The 13,497-nt window shown below is 37.4% G+C and overlaps 1 protein-coding gene across 1 annotated transcript in view; it reads right to left on the minus strand.

Moving 5' to 3' along the window:
• Positions 1-906: 906 nt before the first annotated feature.
• Positions 907-13,497, minus strand: part of TSPAN8 (tetraspanin 8) — a 232,306-nt gene continuing 219,715 nt past the window's right edge. The window contains exons 12-16 of the mRNA XM_060025243.1: positions 13,330-13,404; positions 13,129-13,230; positions 9,069-9,203; positions 5,652-5,735; positions 907-1,040 (exon numbers count right to left, since the gene is read on the minus strand). Of these exons, the coding sequence (XP_059881226.1) occupies positions 987-1,040; positions 5,652-5,735; positions 9,069-9,203; positions 13,129-13,230; positions 13,330-13,404 (450 nt within the window). The 3' untranslated portion in view covers positions 907-986. The remainder of the gene's footprint in view (positions 1,041-5,651; positions 5,736-9,068; positions 9,204-13,128; positions 13,231-13,329; positions 13,405-13,497) is intronic.

The following is a 13,497-nucleotide window of genomic DNA, read 5'->3' on the forward strand; positions in this document are numbered from 1 at the left end:
AAATGTTTCACAACCAGCACTCCAAAAAAAGCCCTGATTTTATAGAATTTGCCTATTTCTATGATGTAAATACTTAAATACCCCCAGTGTGGTGGATTTCAAGTTACCAACTTGATGTCACTGAGCACGAAGTTGGGAAGAGATGGATATGTATATAGTCTGCTCTGGCACGTCGGTGAGCTCCAACTCCAGCCGCCCCGGGGGGTAACATGAAGGGGTGTTCTGGTGTGCTGGAAATGCTCTATATCTTGATCTGGACAGTGCTTGCTATCCAGGTAGTGAATACTTAAGATTTGTTCACTTTATTGTGTGTATACTATACCTTGATATAAAGTAAAATGTAAAAATGCCTGTGAGAGCTACAAAGGGAAAAGCACTTAGAACTATTTCCCAGAGGAAGATTCAGAGACGTACCAGAGATTCAATGGCTGGAAAGGCAGCATTCAGATCTTCTTGTCCTCACAACAGAGAGAAAAAGAAACACTATTAGTAGACACTGGCATAAACAGACAGGAGACGGTGACTCTTTTAGCTGGGCCACTCTCAACCTTCCAACATGAGGCTTAATTCGATCTTACCACCAATGGTTGATACATCACGCAAGACAGAGTGTTGCTTCTGAAAAGCCTAGACGCACTGCCTTAACTAACTATGGTTCTGTTACTTAGAGATTATTATTCCACTGGGTGGCTCCAGATGAATGCTTTAAGCACAGTACCACCTGAACACAATGATCAGACAGGAAAAAGCATCAATGTAAACAATGTTACTTTTATTTTGAGGCAAAATGCACATTCATCTAATTTCCTTGTGTCCCTGAAATCTTAAATATGTTCAATATGACTGGAAGATCTCTGTGATCTAGCTAAATGACACATTTTAATAGGACAGCTGCTCTTAACACAGCACTCATATATTTAAAGTTACAAATCCAAAACAAAATTTTAAAGGGGTTTGACCGATGATGACTTGACACATCTACAGACTTATTTCTTCCTGATCTGGCAGTACAGGACAATAGAAAGTATCAGACCAAGTACCTAGAAAATAAGAGGATTAACATGGAATTTAAAGTAAAACACTAGAGATATTATAAATAAAAAGAACATTGTATATGAAAAGATTCTGGCTACTGACAATTCGAATGTTATTTATCTAAGTCATCTCTCTTCCTGGGAAATTAGAGACTCTAACATTGAGAAAACGCTCAGTATTTTTGTGTTTCAATCAGGGTTTTCAGCTAGCAGTCTGCCTCTAACTGGCCCTATTTGATTGTGCAGTAGCAGCTGTCACTGAAGCAACCCACCCTTCTGAAATACACACACCCTTCTGTAGGGCATGGCCATGGAACTCTGGGGAACTCAGGCCTCTGGGTCTAAAGATGCCTACTGCTTCTATGAAAAGCTTATAATCATCTGGTTTAGATCATCCACATAAAAATCAAGGAGTCTAGAATTTCTCTTGCCATATTTTTAGGCATCGCCAAGAGGAATGAAAGAAAAAGTAACCCTTTTCTTAAAAAGCTTCTAAATTGAAGGGGAATGGCATCATTCAGGAATTTCCTTTGAAGTGAAAATGTACAGCTGAAAATCTGGGGCATAATTTCCATCTCATTAAGTGGCTCTCCCAAGAATGAGGGACCCCAGCACTTGCCCTAATTGGCTCTGAAGTTGGTGAGTGGCATGCTGCGGCTTTGATGTAGAAATGACAGAACCTGTGTGTATTGCAGATAGAAAGTTTCCTCTCCACCAGCCTCCTCTGAGGGGAGTCAGGGAGAGGATGAGATGCCATTTATGCTGAGTCATCTCCAGCGCTCCTACTATACGGAGATGTCCTGCTTACTAATTCTTTCCCGGAAATGCCTTTCAAATGAGAACTGCTGCCCAATATTTTTTCCTTCAAAAAAAAAAAAATACTGAGGGACTTCCCTGGCCATCCAGTGGTTAAGACTTTGTCTTCCAATGCAGGGGATGAGGGCTCGATCCCTGGTCGGGAGCTAAGATCCCACATGCCTCGTGGCCAAAAAACCAAAAAGAAAACAGAAGCAATATTGTAACAAACTCAATAAAGACTTTAAAAATAGTGCAAGTCAAAAACTCTTAAAAAAAAATATTGACACCAATTCTTTGCAAAAATAATGATTTTCATTCAGAATGTTCTAAAAGTCATTCTTTTTGAATGGCCGGAGAAAATGTTACAATTTAGTCTTTTGCTTTGGTCCCAAGCCTTAAGTCTGGGAGATGAGTATCAGGAAAGAATCACGAAAATGGGCAAAACAGTGGGATAAGGCAGCTATCATCTTTCACTGTCACATCTGTGAAATAGAAGCCCAGCTTGCATCAGCAGACTAGACAGTTAATACCATACTTTCTTGCATTTCACTGCCTCTGAAAAGAAAATGTATCATTGTTCGTAAAAATAGGTAATAATTAAAAGAGATTCATCCTATAGTAATGTATGCTAAGACTCAGGATAAACTTGCTAAGTAATGTACACGTGCTCCCCATATTCTGAAGCCATCTAAAAAATGTAAAATTATTTTTTCTCTCTTTTAACTGCTCCATTCCTGGGACCATTCCTGGGTCCATTCCTGGGACCTCCTGTCAGGATAACTTTTATCCTACAAAGTGGTGACTATCAGTGTCAATGGCTTTTTTTTTTTTTTTTCCCTTAATTAAAGTGAGGAGAGAAAGTGCTGATCATTTTTTGTGCTTGTAAGTTGCTGTAGTCAAATAAGGAGAGATATGATCGTCTGGTTAATGCAGAATAATGAGAATTCCAGTGTCTATAGATAACATTTTCTTACAAAATAAAGCATTTTGCATAGATTTCTAGCATCCTACCTGAGAAGAATCCCTCAGGTATATGTTCTTAACAGAGCCTTGACAAAAACCATCGGCCATTCCATCAGAGCCTATGCCTAAACAGACTAACGCCAATGATGTAAACGTCAGAGGGTGGGTGTTTTCATATGATATTTTTCTATGGAGATAGTTTTAAGTGTATTTTCTGCAGGGAGATATTTGCTTTGTTTGCTTCTTAAAAATATTTATTAGAAGTGTTTTTCTGTCTATATATCTTTATGTTTTCTTGAATTTGAAGTTGGGGAAAAGAGAATGTAGATGGGCCTAAGTGTTAGGCAACCAGTATTAAGACTGTAAGACAGACTGATGGACATTTTTTGGATACGTTTTTATAGAATAGCTACCTTTGCTATAGACTATTTTCAAAGCTATTTTTTAAAGTAAAAATGAGAGGGGATACCAAATGATTTTTCTTTCTCTTCAAATCCCAGAGGGAGGGCAGATTTTCTATTGAGAGAGTGAATGAAAAAAAAATTTCAAACAGTTCTTTGAATCAACTATCGTATCTACATAAAGTCTACAAATCACACTTAACTGGCATAACTTGAAATGGTTATAGTTTGTGATATTACCATGTAAATTCTATACCTAAAAATTCCTCTATGAAAGGTTTTCAGTAAGGTATTTTCATATATATATATATATCTTTAGAACAACCAATAGAATATCTAAATATATAACAAATATATATATGGAGTATACCAATTTCATAAAATACTGAAATGCTATTCCTCTTGTAATCTTATTTTCCATCAGATGTCTTTAGATTCTTGGCAATGTCTTTGGCTATGATATGAGAGACATCAATCTTCCCAGCTGATTATGTCCTTTTTTCCCCAGCTTTGCTTATGAGAAGCTTCTTAAAAGCATCTGTGGGTTGTGGCCAAAGTCAATTGTCTGAATTTGAGTCTAAGATGGAATGTGACACTTATATTGACACTTACATTGAATACCTCAATTTTTTTTTAATAAATTTATTTTATTTTTGGCTGTGTTGGGGTCATCGTTGCTGCATGTGGGCTTTCTCTAGTTGCGGTGAGCAGGGGCTACTCTTGGTTGCAGTGCGCGGGCTTCTCATTGCAGTGGCTTCTCTTGTTGCGGAGCATGGACTCTAGACGCAAGGGTTTCATTAGTTGTGGCACACGGGCTCAGTAATTGTGGCTCACAGGCTCTAGAGCGCAGGCTCAGTAGTTGTGGCGCACGGGCTTAGTTGCTCCGCGGCATGTGGGATCTTCCCAGACCAGGGCTCAAACCCGTGTCCCCTGCATTGGCAGGCAGATTCTTAAACACTGTGCCACCAGGGAAGCCCTGAATACCTCATTTAAAGCTGGCTCATTTAAAGTCTACTTTACCAACACATGTGTGTGTTTTAGTTTATGGATGTGTGAGTACATATGTGTGATTGCTCACTTACATCCACAGCCATTAACTCATATTTCTAAATTAGCATAAACCCAAAATTAGCATAAACCCAAAAGAGTTTATGCTCTTTGTAGAGCATAAACTCTACAAAGCAGAGAAACAAAGGACATTTTACAGTGGGTAGAACTGACAGAAACAGACCTAATGCACAGCACCATTTGACTTTGGTCATATATCAGACATAAAGGAAGACAGCCGCATCTACCAACAAAAAATTCTTCATATTTGGACGTATTCGTTTGGGCTACAAGGAGGTCATGTTTAATAGCCCAATTTGCTTCTCATAGTTCCCGCCCTTTCTCTTATGGTTGGCTGAGAAATTCCACCGGTAACCTAAATGACCACTTAGGACACTAAATTGCTTCAATCTCAGCTAAAGTTACTCTCTGACAGTGATGTGGCGCAAGTAAGAGGTAAAAGCTACCAGAAAACCCAACGAGAACGTTGTACAATATTTCATGAGAGTGAAGTAAAACTCACTTAGCTGAGCAAACCAGCCCGCAGAGGCGTTAACTAGGGAGACACCTAATATCGTTAGGATTCTTGCCAATGCCCTGACGTGGACTGGTGAGTGAATTTGACTCACTTGATATCTAAATTAGCAAGATCTGGGATGATTACAAAAACACTTCCCTGAAATAGTTTTATTTCATCTTTTTGCAAAGAATTTCAGGCCACGTTAAAAAAAAAAAATCCTTCTGAAAACACCATGCCAGAAGAGTCTAGCAAGATAAAAATCCTATACAGCATTTTTTTTTCAAAGTCAATAATCAAATTGATGAGAGTAAATGCAGAAACCTCAAGCAGAGCATCCTTAAACACTTCTCCAAGTGAGTCCATAGTCCTTACAGTGAGAAAAATCAAAGTCAACTGTCTAGTTTTTAGAACTTGTTAGATTTCTCTAGACTAGAATAGCAGGAAAACAGTTCTCCACACTCTTGAGTTCAGTTTTTATTTTCTATTTCAAAATCAGAAGGAGGGATAAAAACTTGTAAAGCTTGTGTTTTTATTTTGTTTGGTGCTTCTTCTAACTTCAGGAAACATTAACCCTTGTGCTAGTTTTCAATGGGAAAAGGATATCTGGGACTAAGAACTGTGTGGAAATTAATTCAACTTCTTCCCCCAGGAGAGAGATCATTCAGAAATAATAGCTTCTGCCCTGCCAATTTCCTAAGACGATAATCCCCTCCCCAGACCCAAGGCCAGTAGAGGGAGATGCTGGGCCTTGGGCACTTGGTACCCAGTGCTTTTCTGAAGCACCTGGTTTTTATTTGGCTCTTAGATTTGTTAGAAAAATTTGTTAGAAAAATTAATGAGCAAACAAGGGAATAAACAAAGAATTAATAATGCAAGATAATACTATACCTCAACAGCTGCCAGTCCAAACGCTAGTCCAATAACTATGGAAAGACTTCTTGAAAATAAGCATCTTATCAAAGAAAAGCATGACTGTTAAAAACATTAAAAAATTACCTTTAGTCAAATTTTGACCTTATTTTAGTACAGTACAAATATTTATTTTTTGGGCTAACTTTTTACATTGCTATCAAGGAACATACTCAACAGAAAGGAATTGGATTATTCCCGCCACTCCAAGCTCCTTCCCCGCTCCGAAAGGTTATAACTGTTGTGGTTTGTTCATACATTAGGAAGCATTTGAGGAACAAAGTTTTGCTTCAACTACCTAATTACTGAATCTAGGGCTATTTAGTTATAAATACTCATTTTATCCTAACTTCTGATTGTTCATTTTAGAGCTGTTATCACCTTGACTGTGTATTTTTTAGGTTTGTAACCTGCAGCAGAGAGTTCCCTCGTTGAGGTTTCAGCTAATTATAGTGTAGATTTTCATTTTTTTAATGATTTAAAAATTTTTTATTTATTTTTTGGCATGTTGGGTCTTCATTGCTGTTCGTGGGCTTTCTCTAGTTGCAGCGAGCAGGGGCTACTGTTCGTTGTGGTGCGCAGGCTTCTCATTGCAATGGCTTCTCGTTGCAGAGCACAGACTCTAGGCACGCGGGCTTCAGTAGTTGTGGCACACGGGCTCAGTAGTTGTGGCACACAGGCTCAGTAGTTGTGGCTCACGGACTCTAGAGTGCAGGCTCAGTAGTTGTGGTGCACAGGCTTAGTTGCTCCGTGGCATGTGGCATCTTCCTGGACCAGGGATCGAACCCATGTTCCCTGCATTGGCAGGTGGATTCTTAACCACTGAGCCACCAGGGAAGTCCCTACATTTTCATTTTTAAAACAAAGTTTTTTTCAAAAATCCCTTAATATGTGTCAGGGTTATTTTTACCTTAAAAAGGAAAAAAAATCATTATGTCCACGTTATGCTCTTACTTTAGACAAAAGAGAATTTAGAAATTTGTCTCTCTGCCACATTTTTAAACGTTTATTCAAACCAGCATGAAATTTCAAGTTTAACATATTTTAGACCAGACCTAAAAATTTCAAAAATTGTAAATTATATGAATAATTTTAAAAATGGAAAAATAATATACAATGTAATAGCGTTATTGTCTGTATTGCCAGAAAATATATCATCCCTATGATGGTCTTATATGTGCAAAGGGCTAACAAAATATTGCTATTTGTTAAATAAAATAAAAGTTCTCCATGAGGTTAAGACAGTCTCTTCCCCTTCATTCCGAATGTAATGGGTTTCTCCATTCTCATCTGATCCAAAGTGGTAAACATTAGAGGAAATTATTACATCATCTAAGATTAACTATGAGATTAATGGTATCTACTGAGTCACATTCATTATATTTTAGGAGTTTTCTCCCCCTCCCCCTCTACATAACCAGGTTATCTCGGCAAAAGGGAGGGGAAAAGAGAAATGTGAATTATGGACATTCCAGATTTCTTATTTTTCCAGACTTCTTGCAAGTGACACAAGACAGATGGAAGTCTTTCATGAATTTATGATCTTCCTTTTGGGAAACTGGTGCAGCTATAAGTCTATCTTCAGCTGAATTATGTATGAATTTGGAGGGAATATCTATTATTTTTCAGAATAATGCTAGGGCATTTCAAAATCTATCCTGAGGAAACACATCTTTGAGTTGAACCTTTAACAGGACACAGATAGCAATCTACAATTTAATTTACTAATTTCCTCATTATCCTAAGTGGAAACTCCATTTGTTTACATCATAGTTATTTCCCCTCCTCCTTGTGGATATTGCATCACTAAAATTACATAGAGAGGAGGAGAGCAGGGAGGAATATAAAAATTAATAATGAAAACTTTTAGTGATAATTACTTTGATGATGAAAAGACATGGAAGCTCTGTAATCTGGTAGATAACTTCCCCCCCCCATGTGTTACTTTAAATACTAGTAACAGCAATTTCCCTTCAGAACAGTCTCCTTTATTTTGATAAAATTAGTAAAAGGGATGTGATAGTCAACAGGTGAGACATTTCCCCTGAGATACTTCCTATTTCCTAATATATAATTAACCTCAGTAGCCATTACTAAACCAATGCTAGATTGAAATATTCTTTAGGGATTACAGAAATTAACTCACTGAACTATAATAGCTTTCATGTATCTCTCTCTCATCTAGCCTATAATCTCCTAGAGGGTCCACAAGCATGTCTGATTCCAGCAAGGGTCTGTCTGACACCTAGTAAGCAGTGAAGAATAACAGCAAATAAATGAAACATTAATATCAACTGTCATTTCTGTACACTTCCCTTCCAGGCAGAAGGAACAAATTATGTAAAGCCCTACGGTAAGAGACATATCATGTCCTGCAGGAAGCTGTATCTTGAACCCCAAAGACTGAGTTAAATGGGGTCCCATCATATCCTGTGCCTGGTCCTATCCAAGAAATACCAATAGTTCACTGGATTGAAGTTGCCTGCTTATCTTTCTCTCTTCCCTATTAAAGCATTCACTCTGTGAGTGCAGACATTGTGCCCTGTTTAGGAATGGATCTCCAGCAGTTGGTGAAAGGCCAGTACATAGGAAGTGGTCAATAAATATTTGATGAATTAAGGAATAATAAGAAATATAACATCCACATATTAACATTCGCAAGTGACATAAATATGTCATCTCTACAACACATGAAAGACAAACCTAAGTTTTTTTTTTTTTTTTTGGCTGGACCAAGTGGCAAGTGGGATCTTAGTTTCCAGACCAGGGACGTGCCCGCAGCAGTGGAAGCACAGAGTCGTAACCACTGGACCACCAGGGAAGTCCCCCAAGTTTTTCAATTGACTTTAAAGGCATGAGGCAACTTCTCAATTGGAGCAGTAATTAGGCAAATTGGTAGGTACACTTAACAACCAGAGCGGAAACCTCTAAAGCCCAAGTTATTTCTTTACACCCAATACAATTACTTGAGAAAGAGAAACTCTGATTGGAAAAAGAAAGCTTTACTTTGAAAATTAAAGTGAAAATATAGATTTCTAAGACCTATGTTAAAATAGAAAAATAGAGGAGGATAATGATTAAAGTCACCAAAGACAGGACAAAATAAACTTTTATCTGTTAGCTTGTACTTTGCCTCCCCTTGCAGTAGAATGTTTCTTTGATCTACTAAAGTTGAATTTAAATGATGCCAGACTCATAGAAGAAATAAAATACTTTCATTTTTATATCTACTTTTATCTTTAAATAAGGATTTTTTTTTAATTTGGGAAATTCCTGGGACTTTTATATCATGATTCCCATTGTAATTGCTGCAATTTAATATTTTGTGGAGACTTTCATTGTGGGAAAAAAAAAACAACAGAAGCACTTACTGTGCCAAATTTGATTTGTTCTCACCTGTTTGTAAATAGTTTTTCCATCATACTTTGTACAAGAAGAATCTGATGCACTTGGACATTCACATGACTTGTAATAGTATTGAAAATTATTTCCCCAATCAGAAGCTCCATTGATCAAGCCACAACATTTTAACTGTTTGATGAAAAGTAGATATGAAAAAGTCACGAGAGAAGACAAAAACATTGTCAATACATTGAATCACATTCTTCTGAAACCACTATTAAGATGTTTCTTATACTAGCATATCGTATAAGTCACCTCACTTAACTCCCTGAATGAAGAAACAAAAATGAAGGAATCTTCCATTTTGGCCTTCATGTTAATGAAGGAAAAAATAGAGTTTCAGATGAAAAAGTCTGAAGAACTTGGAGAGAATATAAAAAACTCACCTTCTAGTTTTTAATGAAAAAAGAGAGGGGCAGAATCAGATTTATGCTTCTTAGGTCTTAGAAAAGAAGCTTCCAGAGAGTTCATGAGAGAGTCAAGGTCTCTTTAAAGAACTTTTACTCAAAAAAGATGAGAGGTTTGAAAAGTGAAATTTCTATCTCATGACCTTTGATCACTTTTGGAGGAGAGGGGGAAAAGAATGAGAGGCATCTCAAAGGCCAAAGAAGATGCTTAGTGGACCTTCCATGAGACTGAATTTTACACGGACATCTGTAAAACAGCTAAGGGGTGAAAATGATGAATGAAACTCTTAGAATAATGTCGGGAAGGTTAAGGCTCAAAATAAACCAAAACATGGGGAAACACTAAGGAAAGTTGTGATCATGTTTGGGGAAGTAAAACAAGAAAGGGATAAGCCCAATGACTCAGAGTAATGGCACATAATATTATTAGATGAAAGAGAGAGGTCATTATCTCATCTTGCCCTATTTGCTTTAATTAGAGAGAAAACTTCTCATGCAGAAAGGTAGAAAAAAACTGAAGAAAATAGAACCAAGACTGGGTGTTTTTCTAAGGCTCAAGTGCATTGCAATGGTAGGCTATTGAAAGGACTTACACTTACTGGCTGGTGACCACGTTACCCATGTTACTTAGACCTCTCTGTGCCACAGTTTCTTCATCTGTAAAATACAGATAATAAGAGTCGCTAATGATAGTATCTAATTCATAGAGTTGTTGGAAAGATAAAAATAGAATACCCATGTGAAGATATGAACTGTTTAGCTCAATGCCTGGCTTGTAGAAAGTACTCAACACGTGTTAACTGTCATCATTGTTGTTTTTGTTTTGTGTTTATTGTTGTTGTTTCCTTTGTGCTCTAACATGAACATGATCTGTTCAACATTGATATCAGTACTTTAGATAACATTATAGAAAGTGTCTTTTCAACTCTGTAGTTGATACAGAGCTGGGAGTGATGATTAATACATTGGAGAACAAAATGGAGTTCCAAAAATAGTTCAAACAATGGACTTAAACTAACAGGTTCAACTGTGGCAGATATAAAGTCTTGTGCTTTAGGTCAAAGATTTACTTGCACAAATGTATGACTCATTAGACATTCACGTGACAAAGAGCTGGAGATTTCTGATGGTCTCAAGGTCAATCAGTATTAGCAAAGAGAGTAATCTTGAAACAACTTCCTTTCTTGTTTCCATGGTAGACATAATTAATTGCTCACTCTTTCTAATTAAATAATCTTGAATGATATTGATACAGACACTCCAGATCAAAAAGAATATGTCCCACTATATACACTCACAGATCAATCCATTTTTGGAATACAGTATTCCTTGGGGAGGTTTAGAGACACACTTACAAAAGACAGAGCAGGAGGTAGAAAGGCTAAACTTGGTATAATATCTAGTCACCAGATCAGATGTGGGAGCAGCTGGGGAAGAGGTTGGTCAGGATGCATTGAAAGTGTGATAGCAGTTGGATGAACAAGGCACTGTTCAGTGAATGATACAACAACCTCTAGACAAGTAGTCATCACTAAGAATTCAAGAGAGGCACATTCCACTAGTACGTTAGCAGAGGATTTCTGTGGGAATTCCCTGAAAACCAAAAAGAAAGCCACTTAATACCTACAAATTGTCTATGTGTGATGGGGCCCCAGGTCACCTAGCCAGAGTCTGGGGTAGGATTCTTTTTCCAAAGAGGCATTACTAAAAAAAAAGAAAAGAAAATCCTTGTGGATATACATTTAAAACAAACAAACAAACAAAAAAAGAATAGACAATAAAAGAGAACCATAGTCCTGGGAACCCAAGGAGCTTCAGGCACAGAATTTGTGTACAAGAGCAGAAGTAATTCAGAATTGTGCTACATCAAACAGAACATTTAAAACCCTATGGTTGGCACTAAGCCCTTGGATACCAGGGACAACGTGCAACAAGTGTGATGCAGGACCCAACCCAGAGACCCAGTGGTTACCTGTAGTACATTTTGCCCTAGATCAGCAAGCAGGGAAGATCAAGGATGCTTGGTCCCACCCAGTGGAGAAACTGAGTTGCCTAAATTCTTCCTGCTTTTAAACTTGGATTAATCTGGACTCTAAAGTGGGAATAATCCTGGAGGAGAGAGGATCAAGGAGTACAGCTCTGGGGGAGCTAGGAAAAACACAACACAGAGGAAGTTAAACAGAGACTAACTCGTATCAGGTTTCAGCTCCTGGAAATGATGCTTTAAGCAGAATTTTTACAAGCTGGGGTCTATCCAAATAGGAACTGGGGAATGCTCTGGGAAAAAATGTCATCTGATAAATAGTTCAAGAAACAAGTTCAAAATCAAAGCTTTTAAAAGTCATATGAGAAGCCATTTTCAAAGAAAAAATTGCAATATGTAGAAGTAGATTTTTTTTTCCTCTGAAATTCCAGAAGGAAGAACTAAGACTAAATGATATAAATTCTAGGGAGGAAGATTTTGTTTCAAATTAAGAAAGAACACATTAATCATCAGACTTAGATGTAAAGGGAATGGGATGGAATGGGCAAAAATGGGCAAACTTTTAGCTCTTCAATATTTAATTAGAGGGTGTATGAACATAAACATAAAATACTTCAATTAATGAGAAGTCAGGTTAAATGTCCTGTAAAATCTAGCTCCCCTCTAAGACTAGGAGGATTTCTATGACATATGTGAAATAAATGCTACACGTAGTTAATATGATGGAAATTCTGAGTAAAGAAGGTGTGGTTGGGAGGAGTTTCACAGAGCAATACTTTAGTCAAACCTCAAAGCACATGTAGTATTTGTAAAGAAAGAAAAGTAGTAAGTACATTCCAAGGATGAGGAATGATGCAGAGGCAGGAAGGCAGATTTGTTTAAGAGATCCTGAGAAGACAAACCTGGCTGGACTAGAGTGCTTCCTTCATGGAGTAGTATTTAGTAAAGTTAAAATATTAGGTAGGATCCAGATGGTAGAATACCTTCAATACCTGCCCAAACTTTGACTTTACCCTGAAGACAGTGAAGTAGCCAAAGTAAATACATACACACATATATACTGGAAGGGCTACTGTACTGCTTAAAAAGAATTAGTGAGTCAGACAGATCTGTATTCAAATTCCAACCCCATCACTTGTTAGCTGTCAGACCTCTCGAAGTCGTAATCCCCTCATCCGTCTAATAAAGATAATGAGGATAACGATATTATCCAACTCATAGAGTTGTTGTGAGAATTAAATGAGCTACTGAATGTAAATCTGGTACACACTAAGTAGCAATAAATGATAGCTGTAATTAATTTTATGAGAGAAGGGTGGGCATGGAGGCAGAGAAGGAGAGAGAGAGAAACTCCAAGCATCCCAAACACACTATCCTTCTAAATGGTAAATATTAAAATCCTTATTGATCTGGCTCAATCGAGGCTTAATCTTTCATAAACATATCTTCTTAATCTCTGTCCTATGCTGCCTCAGAACTTCGTAAGAAGGTGGGAAAAATTAGAAATATTCCTGGATTTTTCTTATGGCATAGTGACAGAATAATCAGTCAAAATCTGCAGAAGGGAGAGACATTTTTCAATCTTTAGAGAATACACCTGTTAAAAATTAAGTAAACAGAGAACTACGTCCAACTCTCCAGATAACTTACAAACTCTAATTACCTTTTCTTGAATTTCAGAAAAGGCTTTCTGGAATGGTTTTCCATTTGGTGCACTCAAAAGATGGACATTAGTCTGGAGAGTCTCTTTAAGAGCACGTTCAGTCTGAAAATTGAAAAGTATTGTTAAATTATTCATGCCAGAAGGTAGCATGTCAATTTTTCAGACTTTTCCAAGATTATTAAGTATCATACGTGTACACACCTTAGATTTATTAGTAGCTCCTACGATACCTGCCACCACTTGCAGAAGTAGGACCAGAATCAACCCTATGAAAAACTGAAAGAAAAGAAAAGGAATGTATATTACACCCAGTACATTCAGTGACATCTAGGGACATTTTGGCACCATGCTTCTTTCTGCAGTTGGGAT

The sequence above is a fragment of the Delphinus delphis genome, chromosome 11, assembly GCF_949987515.2.
Source record: "Delphinus delphis chromosome 11, mDelDel1.2, whole genome shotgun sequence".
NCBI lineage: Eukaryota > Metazoa > Chordata > Mammalia > Artiodactyla > Delphinidae > Delphinus > Delphinus delphis.